This window comes from Phalaenopsis equestris, unplaced genomic scaffold, assembly GCF_001263595.1.
Source record: "Phalaenopsis equestris unplaced genomic scaffold, ASM126359v1 Scaffold000202, whole genome shotgun sequence".
Taxonomy (NCBI): domain Eukaryota; kingdom Viridiplantae; phylum Streptophyta; class Magnoliopsida; order Asparagales; family Orchidaceae; genus Phalaenopsis; species Phalaenopsis equestris.
Window position 1 is genome coordinate 1,749,442 of NW_018164644.1, and position 18,959 is coordinate 1,768,400.

Consider the following 18,959-nt stretch of genomic DNA (forward strand, 5'->3'; position numbering starts at 1 on the left):
GAGATGGTAAGACTCAGAATCGTGTTTGCTCTGATACCATGTTAAAACTCAGAATAATGTGGTGGAATACACACCTTTTCATTGATATGAATGTGGTTATAAATAACCCTTACAATAATCTTGTAATAGGAAAAATAATAAAAGGTAAATGATATGAAAGGAAGGGTATAACACTTAGTATCTCCAATAATTAATTCGCATTAATTATTAGGAGATATAGGAAACAACATAAAATAGGGAAATAAATATCTCATTAATTCTAAGGAAATAATTTATTTACAAGAATAAATTATTTCCTAACATAACTCTAATTCTAAGGAAATAATTTATTTATAAGAATAAATTATTTCCTATCATAACTCCTAACAAATACAAAAGAATTAATTAGTGGAATGTGTGTAGATCTTCATTTTTTTTGGAAAAAATTTAGCAAATTCAATTGCAAACTCACATGTGAACCCGATAGTTCTTTTACTGCTGCAAACCCTAATAATTTGGCAATGGTTGCAGGTGCCCCCAGCAGAGCTCGAAGCCCTTCTAGTAAGCCATCCAGCCATTGCTGATGCTGCTGTTGTCTCGTAAATCACCTCTTAATCCCTCTTCATACATTTAGTTAATAATTAATTCATGCATAATTATTTTAATCGGCTTTCGGTGCGATTTAAACAGGCAAAATGATGAAGTTGCAGGTGAGGTTCCAGTTGCTTTCATTGTTCCATCCCAAGACATTGAACTCACCGAAGAGATTGTGAAGGAGTTCGTAGCCAAGCAGGTTTTTCTTTTTCCCTCCTTAATTGTTTCATTTAGTCAAGTTTAGGAATAATAAAAATTGTTTAATATTGCAAAAAAAGACCTTATTTTCCATCTATTATTTGACTTACCAAAAGGAAATAAAAATAAAAATAAGGACTTTATTTGGTTGGATTTAGCGTTATTTTTAGCTCTATTTCTTCCAACCATGCCAATATTACCTCTCCAACAATACATCTCAATTAGGGTGTAAACGAGCCGAATACGAAGAAAAAGACCTTGTGCTCGTGTTCGATTCATTTGAAATTTAGTTTGTTTGAAATAAGCTTGTGTTCGAAATTATTCGTGAAGTCACTGTTTGTGTTCGTTTCTTAATGAACGACCCGAACACGAGCTATTCGCGAACGACGAGCTATTTGACATCCCTAATATTAATATATATAAATAATATATTATATTAATTATATAACTTATGTTATATAAATATATAATATCTATATTAGTATATTACTAACATAGTATATTAATATATTATTATTATTAATTTATTATATATTATAATCTATAAAATTTAATTTTTGAAAATATCATAAATTACCATAAATTTATATATATAATTATTTTAAATTATTTTATATTTCAAACAATAACGATTCAAACACGAACGAATGCATCACTGTTCTTGTTTTGTTCGTTTAACTAACCCAACGAAAAAAAATTGTTCACATTCGTCTCGTTTACTTATCAAACAAATCGAACACAAACTCTTTAACAAACCGAATACGAACTCTTTGACAAACCGAAAACGAACCGTTCGCGAATGACGAGCTTTTTTGACAGCCCCTAATCTCAATTCCTGCATTTACATATCTAGCTAACACCAACTTTAATTTTTAGATACTTACCAACTTACCTATATATAAAAAGTTGCATTTCACTTTTAAAATATAAAATGGTGATTTTATTTGATTTGATTTGCAAATTTTGGGCAATGTAAATGTAAAAAAAGTAAAGTTTAGGTGTAGGATAAGTAAATACATAAGAGCTATGTGGTGTGTATGTAAATGCCCCTATTTTAAGATATTTAAGATAATTTATTTGTTTCAGGTGGTGTTCTACAAAAGATTGCATAGAGTCCATTTTGTTCATGCCATACCAAAATCAGCTTCAGGGAAGATACTGAGGAAGGAATTGAGATCCAAGCTGGCTGTTGCTTCTGCTTCATCACCATCTCCACACTGAGAACATTCATTATATTTGAAGGTGCTTCAAAACTTTAAGCACCAATCTCAAAGCAAATTCAATATGAAAAGTGCAGAAGCACGAGATTTAATGTTTTTTTTTTTTTTGGATAATTATTGATGGTCATTCAATTCATATATTCAAGCAAAGGTTGGTTCGAGTCTAGAACTAGAACTTAATAAGAAGCGTGGCGAAATTAAAAATTAAGGGGAGCCTGTGAATTTCTCACTCTTCCCCTATCCTCTGCTCTTGGCCAGCGTCCAGACTGCCTGAGTGAGCTACATCCCTCAGGGTGAAACATCCATGAAGTCACGCAGTGACATCGAACTATCGACCAAGAAGCTTAGTACGAGATTTTGAAGATTCTTCTCTTCATGAATCTCACTCTTTTTCTTTCGAGTTAGAGTAATGAATATTCTAGTAATTCAGAGTCATTCGATTTGAGATTCTAGTACTTCGAAGTCATTCGAATTCTAATAATTCAAAATAATAACTCGAAAAAGAAAAGAGTGAGAAATTCCATAGCGAACGAAGTCGATCCAAAATGAAACGTACACGACACACAATTTTCATGTATTTATTTATCTCACACTTTCGCCTTCTTATTTACACACATAACACTCAAATATTTAATATCATATCTAAAATGACACTATTATCATTTTTTAGAAGTGAAATACACATTTTTATGAATATGTTTAAAACACCAGTGTCATGTATGCAAATATGAAAGCTTAGGAGTAGATATGTAAATACATAAGAATTGTATGCTATGTATATAAATTTCCCTCATTTCAGTTATGTCAAATACATAAGAATTGTGTAGCTTTAAATTGCATAATTAGTTTTATAAATATCAAATATTTGGTTGAAGGCACTCAGGAATGAATAAATGTGTCATGCTGCAATTATTAAATATGCCATGTAGCAACATGATATTTTATGTAATAAACATACCACTCAAATTAGGAAGCTTGAAGGGCAGAGAAAAAGGAAGGTTGGAAGGAGGGTTGAGAGTGTAAAAAATGTATTTATGCCTCATAAGTGGGATATGATGTGCCACTTGTCTTCTTCCAATGACTTTGGACTCTTCCCTTCTTTATTTATATGTGAAGGATGTCTCGGCCTAATACATAAGTAGAAAAGGCATCATACACAAATAAACTTTGTAGAATAAGATAACATATATACATACATGTGTGTGTCTATGTTAAATGTTTTTGGTTATCTTGTAGCCTGTGGATGGATCATTTGGGGAATAGATGGAATGCCAAGTATGTGTTCCTAATTTCCTAGTATGGGAGGGATAGTGTCAAATAAGGCTTACATTATATGCTAGGCAAACTTCTTGATCTTCTCATCGACGAACTCTTGAGTTGCACTTGGTAAGTCAGGAGCTGTCGTGGGGCTGATAAAAAGGTTAGCCGATAACACCATGTAGACTTGGCAATGAGTCGGAAGCTTAGCTGGTGCCCGAGCTAACCAAGTGTAACTTGACCTGCATGCTGGCTTTACGGTTTAGCGGGTGTGACTCAACCTATCATGAATGAACTGCCTCTACAAGTTGGTGGGTCTATCTTGACATGCTTTGTTCTTAAGTTTGCCTTTTTAAAGTTTATAATCATCACGATGAAAGATTTTGAAAGCAGAAATACTAAAAAAATATTTAAAAGTAACTTTAAACAGAAGATATATGACATACCTAACCTATACACTTCATTTATCACAAGCCCTGGAAATCATACTTATTACGGACTGTGGGCTTCGAAAATTTGAATCCTCCGACCTCCCTTGAAAAAAATATGAATGAGATGAGAGTTTATTATCAGTTTTTTTGTTAACATTTTAGAAGTCACTATCTTGAGATTTTATTAGGACTTTAAGATTTGGAATTTGAGGTTGCCGATAGGCGCAAGCCCATAACGGGAGGACACTTTCAATTAAAATAGTCATTTAGAAGTAGCTTGCTTAGCATATAGTAGCAATATATTTAAAATTTTAAATTATGAAATCATTTTCGTGAGATTAGAGTGGATGGTGGGGGAAAAGATAATGAATCTAATCAAGATTACATGATTCTATCATCTCGAGTTTTCACGACTCTTTATCTACTTACTCAAACGAGGTAGTCAATTTAACGTGACAGAAGATCCTTATCATCAATCATGAGTTGCTTTGTCCAGAAGAATCTTGTAGCTCTGGGGTGCTTTTACAGAGGTTTATCTATCATATCAAATATACTCTATGATTCATAACTTGAAATGATAGAATATCATTGAAGAACATACGAGCTACAACCGTTATATAATAAAATAGTGACAATCGGAAAACAAATCAAACGATCAAAGTGCTCTGGTCATAATCACTTCTTTATAGTGTCATTTGACAACAAAATCACATAGACAGAGGTCTCAGGTCACGTTATCATTTCATGAAATTATTTTGAGCATGCATTTAGTAGCATCCCTAACATGACATTAATTCTATGCAAGCTTAGATTAAAATTAGATTTGTCACCATCGATGTGATTGTGAAGGCGGATGAGTTTTTGCTCTTTGCTTTCACATAATAAATTTCATTCAAGTATTTTAAATTTTTTATATTTTCTTTTGATTTTAAGATAAGCCTATTCTGGATGAGATTTGCATTCAACATTAAACCTTATTGACTATATCTTGCTTACATAAGATCGAGTTTATAGCCTAAATTATTTGATTTAATTTTGATGTTCTTTTGAGCTTAATTTAGAAAGTAGACTCCGCTAAGTAAAAATTACATTTAATATGACCATCATCAAGGATTTATGTTGAAATGCTTATTTTATAATTTGATTTAAAGTTAGTGTCTTGAGCATTCAAAAAGTAGTTAGTTCTATCAACTTCAATCTTAACCAAGAGGAGGATCAAAGTGGGGCTCGATCTTCTCAACTCTAATTCATATAGGGAGGAGGATCAAATTGACAAAATATGAGGCTTACGATATTGTCCGCAACCCGCTCAAGAATGAACATAATTTTAATATTTTTCAATTTGAAATTTAAAATTGTGATTTTATTGAAGTTCTAAAATGCAAGCAAATTTCTCGAAGCATAAATATGCAATTAGCCTGCTCAACATTCTCAAATCGTATATTTTAAATATTAGAAGAATCGATTGTAGCACGTGCAAACATTTAAGCTTCAAAGAGTTGAGCATATAAAACTTGTATGCTTTTTGAGGTGATTTATTTAAGTTAGAAAATACTTTGCAAAACTTAAGTTTAATTAAGTTTTATTATTTGTGTGAAAATTATTTTTAAATATGTTGAAGTTTGCATTCTGTATGTTTGTGTAAATGATGGTGGAAAAGATTTAGGTCTGACCAATAATGTTCAACCAAAAATGCTGAACTTAAACTCAATGTTGGCATAGATTTTTGATGCATAAATATCGGATTCCCCTGTGATGTTGTGAGAGGGTTCGTCGCTCACGCGTGCTTTCATGTAACTCAAGGAATCCGTCGGGACGTTATCAAATGCATGTCATCTCCGGACTAGGGTCACTTCGTCCTGATCGCGCCCAATAATGACTACCAAAAATCTGTGACATTCCCCCATTCTAGGGAAAGTTGAATGATTATTTTAAGGTCTGTATGATTTGATCCAGTCATTAAAAGCTTTTCGTGCAGCGAAATGCACTTAACGGACCCACATAGTGAAAAATAGGTCATAAGGGTCTAGTGTGACCATGCCTAACCCCATCCCCATAAGGGTTGAGGGGTCTGTACGCTCAAAGGCGGGTTGACCACGCCTCAAGACAAAGCCCATGACGTAGTTACATTGTGGGATGGCGTGGCCACGTCGGACCTCTAGCTGTTACGCGATGGCTGCCTTCGGCGTGGTCACGCCGCTACGCCCGAAGGCGGCGTGACCACGCCGCAAGACAGACTCAGACCCGGGTACCGGTGTAATTACGTCAGAGAGTCAGCTTTCGTATCAATCAACAACGAGATTCTTATCAATCAGCTGCCATAACATATATTCTTTTGTTTTTGCTTATTGATCCCCATCTTGAGAACCAAATCTCGGTGGAGGAAGCTCATTGGAATCTAACAATGTTTCAAAACCGTTAACTAAAAAAAGTTTGTAGATATAAACTTTTCAAACCTGATCCCAACTTATTACAGCCTAAAGACTCTTATTGATAATATCTAAGAATGGCATACTTGTAATTTTGCAGGAATCATAAATATATAAATGATATACATACCCTAAACCTAGGCAAAGCCATAAGAAGAAGCCCAAGACTGGTAGAACAGCTGGCGGAGCCTGGAGATAGTTCCAGGCGAAGAGAAGAAGCTTTGAGAAGAAAACAGCTTCGGCAGAGGCAAGCCAGGTAATAAATCCTTCAAGCCTTCCCTTTCATTAATGCTAATGTGTTGGATTATCTTAAAGTTTATGTTTTAATCTCATGATTACATTAAACCTACTGCAATTATGTTTATAGGAAGAAGAATGAACCACCAATCCGAGAATTGGCCGAAGGAGGTTTAATGGCCACCCACAGCAGCGAGATTGTGATAGCAATCAGTCCCGACCATATGAAGACGATAGTCGGCGTTCTCCCTCTCCGCCCCATCAAACCTTTAGCGAAAGGATAGAGGTGAGCCAGCACCCAGAAGCTAAAGAACAATCCAACAAGCAGCCGGCTCCATTGCGGAATAATGGAGTACAGGGTTCTGCTCACCCCCACAGCAATGGCGATCAAGTTCACCAAGATGATTGTCAGAGGAAGAACCATCAGCCATGTCCATTTCACGGCGTAGCGATCATCGAGCTCATCGTCGTTTTCTTCGCCGCCGCCGTCAACGTCGCCGGTGGCCGACTTTGAGGTAAGAGAACAATAGACCTTAATCCCAGCCACAGATTTAAGCAACCCCTGCAACACGGCAGCAAGGTGAGCGCTTGTGCTGCCGATGAACCAAAACTGCTCATTCTGCCACCATTCCTCGAGCTCAATCCCAGACCACCTGAGCTCTGAAATGGCGAGAAGACAGAGAGTGAGGGCAATGACAAGTAGGTAAACGAGGAAGGTGATATCTAGGCTCTGCACAATAAACTGTTCGGAGAAGAGCGAAAGCGCCGGGAGGAAACAGTAGGCAGTGAGGAAGAAAGAGCTGAAGGGGTAAACGCTAAGGTTGAAGTAAGCCAAGCGCTGCAAAAATTTCATCTTGGAGGTAGCGAACAGAGCATTATTGCGTGAGAAAAAGATTTCCACCGAACCAGTTGCAGAACGGAGAACCTGGTGGAGCCTGTCCGTGAGGTTAATGGGCGCTTTGCCTCGAAAGGCGTCACCTTTGGTGGCACAGTAGATCGACCGCCACCCGCGGTTATGCATCCGGTAGCCCGTCACAAAGTGCTCGGTGACCGAACCGTATATCCACCCAATCCGAGTCCCCCATTCCGTCTTCTCCTCGTACAAGCATGACACCACGTTAATGGCCTCCGCCACCGTGGAGGCGTCGAGCGGATCGCGTTGGAACATTAGCGCTCCAAAAGGGCGGCCATTTCTCACCGACGGGTGGTCGGCGAGCGGTCGGCCTTGGTACTCCGTCACGGGAATGGAATCCAGCAGGAAGATCGAGTTGCCGAATTTGCCGCTACTAGAAGTCGATAAGTCCGGCTGCAGGTGAATGGACCGGTAATCCTTCGCGCGCGGCGGTCCGAAGCCGTAAAGAGCAATGCGGCGAAAGAGACATCCGGTGCCGACGTAGAGAGGGCCCTGCAAGCCATCGAGCGCGCGCATATTGACCTCGAAGAAGACGGTGTTGTGATTTGCATATCGATCCGAAGAGTCAATCCCCTCGAATCTCTGCGGAAATTGAACGTAACCAATGCGATCGCCGCCGCGATCCATCATAAAGCACATACCTTGGCGCAGCGCCTGCGAGTTATAAATATAGTGGTCGCAGTCGAGGTTTAGAACGAAAGGTCCGTTAGACATTATAGCAGAGGCACGCAACAGAGCATTCATGGCGCCGGCCTTTTTGTGATGGTTGGAAACCGAGCGTTTCTCTCGCGACGCGTAGACGAGCATAGGCAGCCGGATGTCTACTTCTGATAAATCGATCACGGCGGCGCCGCCGAGGATGGGATGGTCTTGTGGGAGTTTGAGCATGACTTGGATGATAGCAGAGTGGTCTCCAGGGGAGTTATTGGCGGCGGAATTCGCCCACGCACCGGGCCAGTGGGAGCCGTCGGCCATCCATGTAGCTTTAGGAATCTTAACGGTTGGGTCGATGGAGGAGGCTTTGAGCTCCTCTTCGGCCTGGAAGCCATCGGAGCGGCGGCGGATGGACTCCAGGAGACTGTTGATGCGTACTTTGAATTCGTCGTATTCGCGCTTGACGCGGCGGCGATCACGAACAAAGTCTGGCCGGAGTTTGTTTTTGTATGGATCGCGATTGAGGGAGAAGTAGCTGTCGGGGTTGCGGGGTTCGATGCGGTGTTTGCGGCAGAAGGGGACCCAGAGGGAGGCAAAGGAGGCAGCTTGGGCGATGGATTCGAAGGTGAGGAGGGAGGCGGCGTCGTCGGAGAGGTAGCAGGTGAGTTTCTCGACGGGGTAATCGGCGGCGAGGATGGAGAGGATCGTGTTGGCGGTGATCAGAGGGGGTTCTCTGTCGGGATCGGAGGTGGAGACGAAGATGTCGATGGAGGGGAGGTCGGATTTGCCGGTGGGATTGGATGGGGAGGGAGACTCAAATTTTTGGTGGAGGAGGGAGAGGTCGGCGGCGCGGTCGATGGGGGAGAGTTTGGGGAGTTGATCGATGAGCCATGAGAGGGCGAACCAGAGCTCGCAGACAAGGGAGATGCCCCACAACCAGATGGCGTCTCCGTTCTTGTGGGTTATTCGCCAAGTGAGGAACAGTGCAAGAGCTGCCGCCCGGACGCCGATTAGAAGCCTGCAGGTTTGTTATGTACGCATTAGCTCGTTAGCTCATATTCATGAGAAATTATTTAGGGTATGTCTGGGCAGACGTAGCTTATTGAATAATCTGCTCATAAATTGATTAAAAATAATCTTCTAATAATCTAGATGCAATGACTATTATAAATTTTTATTTATTTAGAAAAGTCAGATCGTTGCCAAAAAGCTGTCACCACACTTGAAAATGTTGCTTTCAACATTATCAAAACGTATAAGCTGCCAAAACTCGGTTTACCCAAATCCGTCAAGTATGATTTCAAAAACATCATCGCATCAAATAAGCTGCCCCAAACGGGCCTTAGTCCCCTCGCATGTTGTGATGGCCTCAATATAATAGAAATTTTGAAAAACGTCTTAGATTCCCTATTAAACATAATAAGGAAGGGAACCTTTATGATACAAACATAAATCTAATTTAATAAATTGTCGATGAAATCTTAATAGACTACAAGAAGACTTCAATAAGCAATTTAGGAGCCAACAGAGGGGTAATTACATCTGAAATAAAATTTCAATTATGTTTCTCCAACAAAACAACCAATTAATGAGATATATTTCCAATTAGATGTATTAGGGGGCATATAAATAAAATCAAATTTATCTCTTCTATTTCCATATAGGACAACTAAAAAAAGCTTATCATTCTGAAAATGATGTGCTTATTTTCATTGTTATCTAAACTTAAACCCATGTGGTCTTGTGGCTATGAGCTTTTATTGCATAGCAATAATATACGTTCCCTACATTTATTTTTCTAATTGATTTAAATAGACTAATTTTGAACGGAATGTTCATATAAATCGGGTCGAACCAAACACAGATTTCAGGAGCAATTTGGAACACAAATTAATTTTGAATGAGCTGAACATGAGCTAAGCCTGAGGTCGCTCTAACTCGGCTTTGTTTGCTATCGTTGTTCTCAATGTAACAATGTATATAATGTATATAATCCAAAACTATTGGGGCAAAATAAGATATCAAAAACAACAGAAAGCAAACAATATTTTGTAAACCTTTTTTTTTATATATATTTTTTGTTTAAATTAAACTTCCAATGATTTTGGACGTTTGCTATTAAAAATATATATATATATTTTTCAAAAGAAAATAATATTTTTTAATTATTAAAAAATAAATAACTAAATTACGATTAATAAATTATTCAGTGTGTTCAATTATAAAGAGGGTGTATATAATTATGCATTAGTGACTATATATAATTATCCTAATATTTTATAACTATAAATCCGATATTTTTTTAAAAAAAATCTATTAAATTCAAAATTGTACAATAATAATCTGACCGTTACTTTTCTTTTTAAAAAATCAGACGCAACTGTAATGTTATAGAGCTCCATGCCGGTAGAACAGACCTGTAAGGACTCAGTATGGCCGCCGGAATCTTAAGCTTTTGAGTGAGCGGCCGCCACGTCTTGCCGTCGAAACTCTCACGCTCCCCTGCTTCGTCTTCCTCCTCTCTAATCGCGTTCCCATACCCGTAAGTCCCTTTTGTCCCGAACAGCAGATGGTTACAGTCAAAGTCCCCTGCCGCTCCCCTCTTCATCTTCCTCCCAAACTTCGCCGCAGGAACATCGCCGTCGAACCCCTCCGCCGCCTTCTTTGAGCGGTCTGGATTGAGGGGAACGACCTCCATGGGTTGGTTGTCCGGCGTCAACGGAAACTGTACAACGTATTTGCTTAAGTCCACGTTGTCTGAAGTATTTGCTGAAGTCCACCTGATGTACCTGCGGGAGGCTGTTCGCCGGGTGAAAATAACTTTCTTCGGCAGCGGCGGCGGCGGTGGTGGCGGATTCCCCTGGTTTTGCTCCGAGGACATCGTCTCTGTCGATTGGGTCTTGCTCTGTACTCCGCTCATCAAAATCCAAACTTGAAATACCAAAACTGAGTGATTTGATGAGCTGTTTTGAAATTTGAAACTTTGCGAATCAAATTAAAATCTCTGAGGATGCATTGTTGGCTTTAACGGAAGAGGGCGTTGAAATGTGAAACAGGGGAGTGGTAGTAGGGCTGGTGCGGGAAGGACGAGCTTATATGGACTCTGCGCTTTTACGCAGAGCCGGGAAGAATTCAAAACGGGAGCTTTGAAAGAGTTTGGCGGATTGCGTGAGGAACCGAACTCGGTCCGATAGCGGCTAAGTAGGCTGCAAAATTAGCCATGGAATTATTGTGGAAAATTCATTAGCTGTTAAATGATTGTGAGAAAAAAAAATATTTATTTATTTTTAATTATTATGATGCAAAGCCGGGGACCGGGATGACAACATTATTGTCGTCTATACTTTGGTCGGCATTGAAAGTGATTGAATTCTTTAGTATGTCGCACCGTCTATCATTAGGATGTTGGATCATGTATTATTCGTGGACCCATTAGGATGTTGGATCATGTATTATTCGTGGACCCATTAGGATGTTGGATCATGTATTATTCGTGGACCCAACAATTCGAGAAGACTTGTGTTGTACGAAATGAGGGAAAAAAAAGGGGAGATGAAAAGCCGCTCTATAATTTATTTATATGACTTATAGATGACTCTACACCTTTGCGAGACTATCAAGAGAGAGAAAATATAAACAAATATAGATTATGCTGTACAAAGTTAGTCCGCAATATTTCAATCAAAAGATAGTGATGTGAGTATCAGATGACTCGTAAATGAAGATTGACATATGTCTAATATTTAATGATGACCTTCACCTCAACTTGTTGAAAGATTGGTAGGTCACCCCGGCTACTTCTGGTACTTGTTAGTTAACACATCGATATGAGAGGTTGGCATTACACCTTGAATGATAACTCCAACTACCACATCCAACGTATGAAGTTAGCAGATGTAATGATTTTGTTTTAAGAAGATGGGCTCCCTAGGTAAGGGAGGCCTATTAATATATGCATTGTTTCAGTAAAACCAATTATTAGTACACATAAATATAATACATTTTATTAGCAAATTTTAGTGATGTTATAAATAATTTTTAGGGCATTTACATACATACCACCTAATTCTTATGTATTTACATGTGTAACACAAAAACTTTGCTTGGTTAAATTTATAAATACAAATCTTTAATATCACTATTTTAACTTTTAAAAGGTGAAGTAAAAATTTTCATGCATAATTAAGATAGCAAGTAGGTAGAAATTTAAAATCTAGGTGTTAGATGTTGAGAATGAGGAGTCCATTACACAAAAATTCTAAACAAAAAGGGGAAAAATATAACTGCTCCTGCACGCCTCCCTCCTCCCTCCTCTGCCGCGAAGCGAAAAATCGCTTCACTCTTCTTATTACTGGCACTACTTAATCTTGGGAACGAAGAAAAAAACGGAGCTTCAGCTTCGGGCATGCGAACAGAAAGCTTCAGCACTTTCTCCCTTGGGTTCGCGAACGAAGAAGGAAAAGGGGCTTTGATTTTGGGCGTGCGACAGACAGCTTCGGCACTTTCTCCCTTGGGTTCACGAACGAAGAAGTGAGCAACAGCAAGAGCTTTCGGCGGGCGGCAATATCGCAAACTGAGTTCTTCCTTCGTCTTCGGCTGGTCTACGACAGAGAAGAGGGAGAGGCTTTCGACAGGCAGTGAAGAAATAAAGGAAGAAGGAAAAATATTGATTTTGTAATTCTTTGAAGTTGAGATGAGTGTTTTTTGTAAATTTAAGTATTGTTGTGTAAAATCCTCGAATACTCTGTAACTCCATGAACATAGACAATTTGCCGAATCACTTAAATTTATGTGGCCGCTTATTGTGTTGCAATTTTCTCATTCTTATTTTTCGATTTCTTGCAATCTTTTTCACAACATTAGATATATAATAAATGGGAATTAGGTGATATTTATGGAATTCTTCCATATTTTTTTGAGTCGCTCTAAGTGATATTATTACTTGGATAAAAAATCAGATTCAAATCTAACAATGTAATTATGTTTCAGTGAATTCGACCCGGATTTAGGTTGATTTTGAGTCAATCATAAGTCGAAGCAAAATAATAATAATAATAATAAATTTAAAATTTTCTAAGTTTGATGTGCTGTGGGCCAACCCAAAAAAAATTGAACTCATATTCAATTAATGGATACTTAATATGTAGTAGTTCACAATTTTTTGTTTCATGAACGGCCAGCAATCAAATCCAAAATTTTATAAGTGGTCAAACTTAAAGCTATATTATCCCACAATTTTATGAGCCATCAATGCCGTCATCTCCGTCATCTGAACGCATCTAGTAAACTACAATGACACCAATCTATGAGCATAATTATAATTTTACGGAGGGAAAGCAGCGACTCAACACTCTTAAATTTAAGAGAAGTTATGTAATTGTGGGGCATTAACATACACTGCCCACTTCTTATGTATTTACATATCTAACATCTAAACTCTATTTTTAACATTTATACCACCCAATTCTTTCAGTTTATGTTGGTTCAAGTAATTTAGGAGAGAGCATTCAATCAGTATGGATGGATCGATTTTCTTAATCAAATTGAATCCAACCGAAATCTGACAAATCAAACCAAAATTTAATTCAGTTTGAATTAGATAAGTCATGAACAAACCAAAATTCTATAAAAAGCTGAAATGTTTTTCTGAAACCGAACCAACACCCCTACAAGTTAATAAAAATTGCAAAACCAAAAAAAGCTGAAGACGTGTTTCATGTCCACCAGCAATATAGTGATCAATAACGGTAAGGCGAGGAAAATTGCAGCAAAGTTTAATGGAATAAGATCCCGAACCACAAGAATGGCTTCTTAAACATTTCATAATTTTCAAAAGCTTCAGCGTCCTGATTTGAAATACCTCATGAAATCATTGAAATTCAAACCACAAAACCAGTGGCCTTTTTGGCCATCAGTATCATCTGCAGCCATCTTTCTCTTTAGATACTACTGTTTAGCTTGTCTGAATGCTCCTGCTCCAAAAGATACCTGAAATACAATAGGAAGAATGTTAACATTCCACCAGTAGAATATCAGAAAAGGCTGATAAAAATCAAAATTAATAGGTGTTTGTTCTTTTTGTTGATTGATAATTTCTTTTTCTGAAATATTTCAAGTAGAAGGATTACGTGACAAACTAAGGTTTTCATAAGAATAAAGCGTCAAAATAGTCTCTCTCTTGATTATTTATATGGGTCAGTTTAGTCCCAGAGTTTATAAAAGTGTCAAATTAGTCCCAAAATTTTGATAGAGGACTGTTTCATCCCATATTAAAAGCATGTGCGGACTAAAGTAGCACTTCTATATACCCTGGAATTAAAATGACCCCTTGCGAAAAATTAAGAGACTGTTTTGACATTTTCTCATTTTCAAAATTTTGATGCAGCGGTCATTATAGATTTCATAAACGGGTATCCTGTAAATTCAGAATAAACAGAGTTCCATCACAGATTGCAGATGCCGGTGTTTGCATGAATTTCACATAGAAACTAATATTAGATGCAGTTTAAAGGTCTAAATAAAAACAGAAACCTAAAAGAGAAAACAAATAGGGCTTTTGCATACATACCATCCAATTCCGATTTATTAACATATCTAGCATCCAAATTTTACTCTTTATATTTATACCACACAAATCTTCCATATCAAGTAAAAAACACCACTATTTTAACTTTTAAAAAATGAAATACATATGTTGTTGTATGGTTAGGTGGCACATATGTAAAAATTGAAGTATAGGTGTTAGATATGTAAATAAAAAAGAATTGAGTGGTATGCATGTAAATCTCCCAAAAAGAATTGCTTGCCTGCCAGTGTGATAGCCTGCCCAATACCATGCATTTATAACAGATGTGAAATCAGTCTTTTGGCTGCTACTTAATAAATCTTTGCCAGACGCATCAACCTCTCCATTTTTATTTTCTGCGCTCATAGAAATTGTGCGGTTTTCTTTAGGGTAATAGTTTTAGTAATGCATTGGTAAAATGATGAATAATGGAATATTTATTTGAAGATCATAAAGAAAGATTTCGGAAGCTACATAGCAAAATTTCATATTTCATAAAAAATAACAAGATGCACCTAAATACAAGTAATACATATAGGAATTAGTTGAAGTTTATACAAAAAAAATAAAAAAAAACCCTGAAACCCATCACTAAATCACATCTAGAATAGATTATGAATTTTTTATTTCATCCCCAAAAACTGAAGTAACTTGCACCAAAAAATCATCCAAATTTATTGTAAATTACAGTTTGGACACTAACATTTAAAAAATGACAAAAAAATTATTCTTCTTTCAAATTTGATTATAGTTTCATCATTTCTTACAAAAATCATTGAAACTGTGATCATAAAATATCAAGTCAAATACCTGCGATAATCAAAGGTTGATATGATCATTACATTAATTTACTTAGCACAACGTCTTCAACAGAAGATGCCATGTGACTTGCCAAGTAGAAAAAAGTTGATGTTTAGAGCAATTTGCCCAAAAAAAAAAATTTATGCAATTTCAACAGGAGAGCCTGCAAAGTTCAAGTTATCAAATGAAGACCAACCATTTTACCAAGGCAACTCCCATGTACTTTTTTTACTAAGGATTTGGATACAATGCCGATAAAAAACTTCATCCCTGGAAACCAAGAAATGATACTTGCCTGAATTTTTTGAGATTTAAATTCAGACATTTCCAGTCTCAGCATACAATTTTTTTTTTTAAGAAATACCACTTTAATTATGTTGATAGTTGAGAGAGAACACAATAACCAGTTGTGAAGGCAAGGAATGAACAAGAAGAATAAAAAGTTGATGCTGCTTCTTTTTCTTCTCTCTTCTCTTCCCTATTGTAAGAGCTTTTCATCTCTTCTACTCTTTCTCCCCCGTCTCTCCTCTAACAATTTATTTGTTGTGAATGTTGAATGGTTGATACATATGTTTCTCCATTATTTTATTGTCATATGTAATGGTTAGTTAGAAAGATTAAGCATGAATAGAAAATCTTCAGGTAGCTAACATCTTGAAAAATTAAATGTGAAATAAGTCAAGTGCCCACCATTTTAAAATTCAAATATAAAATAACATTGGAGTCGATAGCTACCGCTCTTGAAAAATCAAAACCAATTTTATCCAAGGTAATTAATGTAATTTATACTCCAAACGTAACAGTCTCTCACTTAAAATTTGAAATTTTAATACACCAACTTAGCGGTCATGTCCTAACACTTGCTGCATAACTCCTTCGCATCATCATTCATCAAGGTTAACTAACACTTCATAAAGCCTCGACTTCTCAATAGGTAGTACTTTTACGAGCAAAATATAGGAGTTCTATGCTCTTTTAATTTTGATAAGTTGTAAAGCATCAATTTCCACCAACCTAAATATATAATGGTACATGAGTTGCCAGTGTTTTATCTAGAAATGAAAGATGGTGTTCTTTCCATAGTGAGTAGCATTCAACTTTCGCATAAAAAAGTGATCATTGTTAAAATTAATCTAATCCTTCTATAAAATCTTGCCAACTTTTTATTAGCTTCAATGACTACCACATATTCAGCTTTTGTAGTCCAGAGCGAGAATCTTTTCAAGTTGTGACAATAAAACAATATTAGTGCCACCAAAAGCCTAAATACACTCAATGATACTACTTATGGTAACTAGGTCACCTCTTATACCTAAATCATATAAATTGGCAGTTTTAGGTTGATTCTTGTAAACTTCAAAATATAGATGATTGCCCGTTTAGATCACGTAATATCCACTTCACAAGTTTATAATATTCTTTTCTGGGATTGGATTTATATCAACTAACTGCTCCTACTTCTTGAGCAATATCTGATCATGTGTGAATCATACATAAAAGACTAAAAAATTAAAAGGAATTCAGCCATGTACGCATTTTCCTTCTCAGTTTCTAACCTATATTCTTTATATAATCTGGAATGACTAACTAGCAACGTACTTATAATCTTTGCCTTCATCCTATAAAACATATATCCAATACATTGTGATTGTAAAACACTTAGTGTACTTGTGGCCTTATTACAATTTATTCTCAGCTCATTGCTTCTCCCAAATATTTCATGTAAAACCCCTCCAATAATTGCTTCTTCAGATTACTGCTCGTTTGAATATCAGCCCATGCAAGAATGCCATCAAAGTACAATAATAAATAAATGCAATCTTTTCCTATTCATTTTAGGAGCAGTGGTAGGCATTATGTGAAATCCAATCTTACGCATGACCAAAATTTTGGTATCATCAATGAAGTGCATGCTTTAAACCGTAGAAATTTATTTAACTTATACATAAGGCTTTGTTCCAGGCTTTGTAAAGCCTAATGGTTCAATTAAAATAGATTTGTTAGAGGAAAATTATCGTGACATCCATTTATTCAAGATATAGATCTTATACTACTATAATGGTCAAAATTAGAAGAATAATCATTAGTATAATTGTAGAAGAGAATATCTCTATCAAGTCTTTACATTCTTTATGTTGAAAACGCATAGCAACAAGTCTTGTCTAGTACCTTTCTATTCTTAACTTAATATATCATTATATCCATTAGTTTTGCAAATTCTTTTTGGTTTCAAATACCTTGGTCAATGTTTAAGTGCTATTCTTATATGAAGATTGTACCTTTCTCTATCAAGTCTTTACATTCTTTATGTGAAAACGCATAGCAACCAGTCTTGTCTAGTGCCTTTCTATTCTTAACTTAATATATCATTATATCCATTAGTTTTGCAAATTTTTTTTGGTTTCAAATAGCTTGGTCAATGTTTAAGTGCTATTCTTATATGAAGATCTATTCTTATATGAAGATTAAGTGCTATTCTTATATGAAGATTATACCTTTTTTTACTTATATCATTATATCCATTAGTTTTGCAAATTCTTTTTGGTTTCAAATAGCTTGGTCAATGTTTAAGTGTTATTTTTATATGAAGATTGTAACTTTTTCTCTCATAAACGCTCCCATGTAACAGAATCTTTTCTATGTGTAGCTTCATTGTAATACTTAGGTTCTCCAGAATCTATAAGTGACAAGTAAAAAGCGAATGAGAATAACAATGAGATGACTTGTGAAATATTTGTGACCTTTTGCGTTAGGTCAGGTGTAGCGGGCTCGAGTTGCTCCCGAGCTTCCTAAGGTGTGTTTTGTCTTTAGGAAAGGAGCCTATTCTAGTTCAACATGCTCAAGAGTTATGGTCTCCTTCCGTGAATGACCTTCATTATGGTGATTGGCGTGTCCTTAGATAATAAATAATTATTAAAAAAAATATTTATCGGACGTGAAACAGGCTGAAGGCAAGTAGGTTCCGTGACTTCTTGGCTAAGACTAGAAAGACGCAGTTGCAAGTAAAGGTTGACTACAAGCCAAACTCTAGGTGATTGCAGGTGCCACGGACAGAGAATAATCATCTTCTGCGTGTTGGGCCGAAAGATCAAGAGAGAGTGCCTTAATCATTGAGAATAAGGTTTGTTTTCTTGTTGACATCTTGTGTGCTTATCAAGAACTAGTTAGTAGTTTTTACTTTTTCATACTCCTGATTCTTGCTTTTATAGTTATTTATAAATATGTAATTTGATATTGTTAGCGCTGTTAATTTAATTCAAACGTGACATAACAGAAATTCAGTTAAAATTAATTACAGCTGCTCGCCACTTTTATATGTTTCTAAATTTTTCTTGATGAGCTCAAATTATCTCAACCATTTAGTTATTCTTTGGGTTTTACTTTTAATAAAAACCGCATACATTTATGAAAAGCAAGTTGTTAATTATTACTTTGCAAACTTTAGATAAAGCAAATTACAAGTGCCAAAACATTTTATAATAGCCATTATAAAAAAATGATAAAAAATATAGTGTTTTGTTGACCTCATTTTTGTGAGGTCTTAGTCTCCTACTCCCAGAACCCATAATCTAGCCTTAGGAGTTCCTGGTTGACCATCCTAGCGGACTAGTAATGGAGCCCACCTCCCGTAGAACTTCAAGCCACTTCTTTACTCATTTTTGTGAAGAACTCGCATGAGTG

The 18,959-nt window shown here is 36.6% G+C and overlaps 3 protein-coding genes across 3 annotated transcripts in view; 1 reads left to right on the plus strand and 2 right to left on the minus strand.

Annotated features, from left to right (window-relative positions):
* LOC110022678 (probable 4-coumarate--CoA ligase 2) overlaps window positions 1–2,290 on the plus strand; it is a 13,740-nt gene extending 11,450 nt beyond the window's left edge. Inside the window, exons 4-6 of the mRNA XM_020721748.1 lie at window positions 511–578; window positions 670–772; window positions 1,858–2,290. Coding sequence (XP_020577407.1) covers window positions 511–578; window positions 670–772; window positions 1,858–1,992 — 306 coding nt within the window. The 3' untranslated portion in view covers window positions 1,993–2,290. The remainder of the gene's footprint in view (window positions 1–510; window positions 579–669; window positions 773–1,857) is intronic.
* A 4,070-nt stretch (window positions 2,291–6,360) lies between these two features.
* Window positions 6,361–10,656, minus strand: LOC110022849 (cellulose synthase-like protein D3). Its single transcript, XM_020721971.1, has 2 exons — window positions 10,330–10,656; window positions 6,361–8,930 (listed from the first exon to the last, which is right to left on the minus strand). The coding sequence occupies exons 1-2, from the start codon at window positions 10,608–10,610 to the stop codon at window positions 6,470–6,472; spliced, it is 2,742 nt and encodes a 913-aa protein (XP_020577630.1). The 5' UTR covers window positions 10,611–10,656; the 3' UTR covers window positions 6,361–6,469.
* A 2,824-nt stretch (window positions 10,657–13,480) lies between these two features.
* The window catches only part of LOC110022734, a 25,754-nt gene continuing 20,275 nt past the window's right edge, over window positions 13,481–18,959 (minus strand). The window contains exons 4-5 of the mRNA XM_020721808.1: window positions 14,719–14,833; window positions 13,481–13,900 (exon numbers count right to left, since the gene is read on the minus strand). Coding sequence (XP_020577467.1) covers window positions 13,852–13,900; window positions 14,719–14,833 — 164 coding nt within the window. The 3' untranslated portion in view covers window positions 13,481–13,851. The remainder of the gene's footprint in view (window positions 13,901–14,718; window positions 14,834–18,959) is intronic.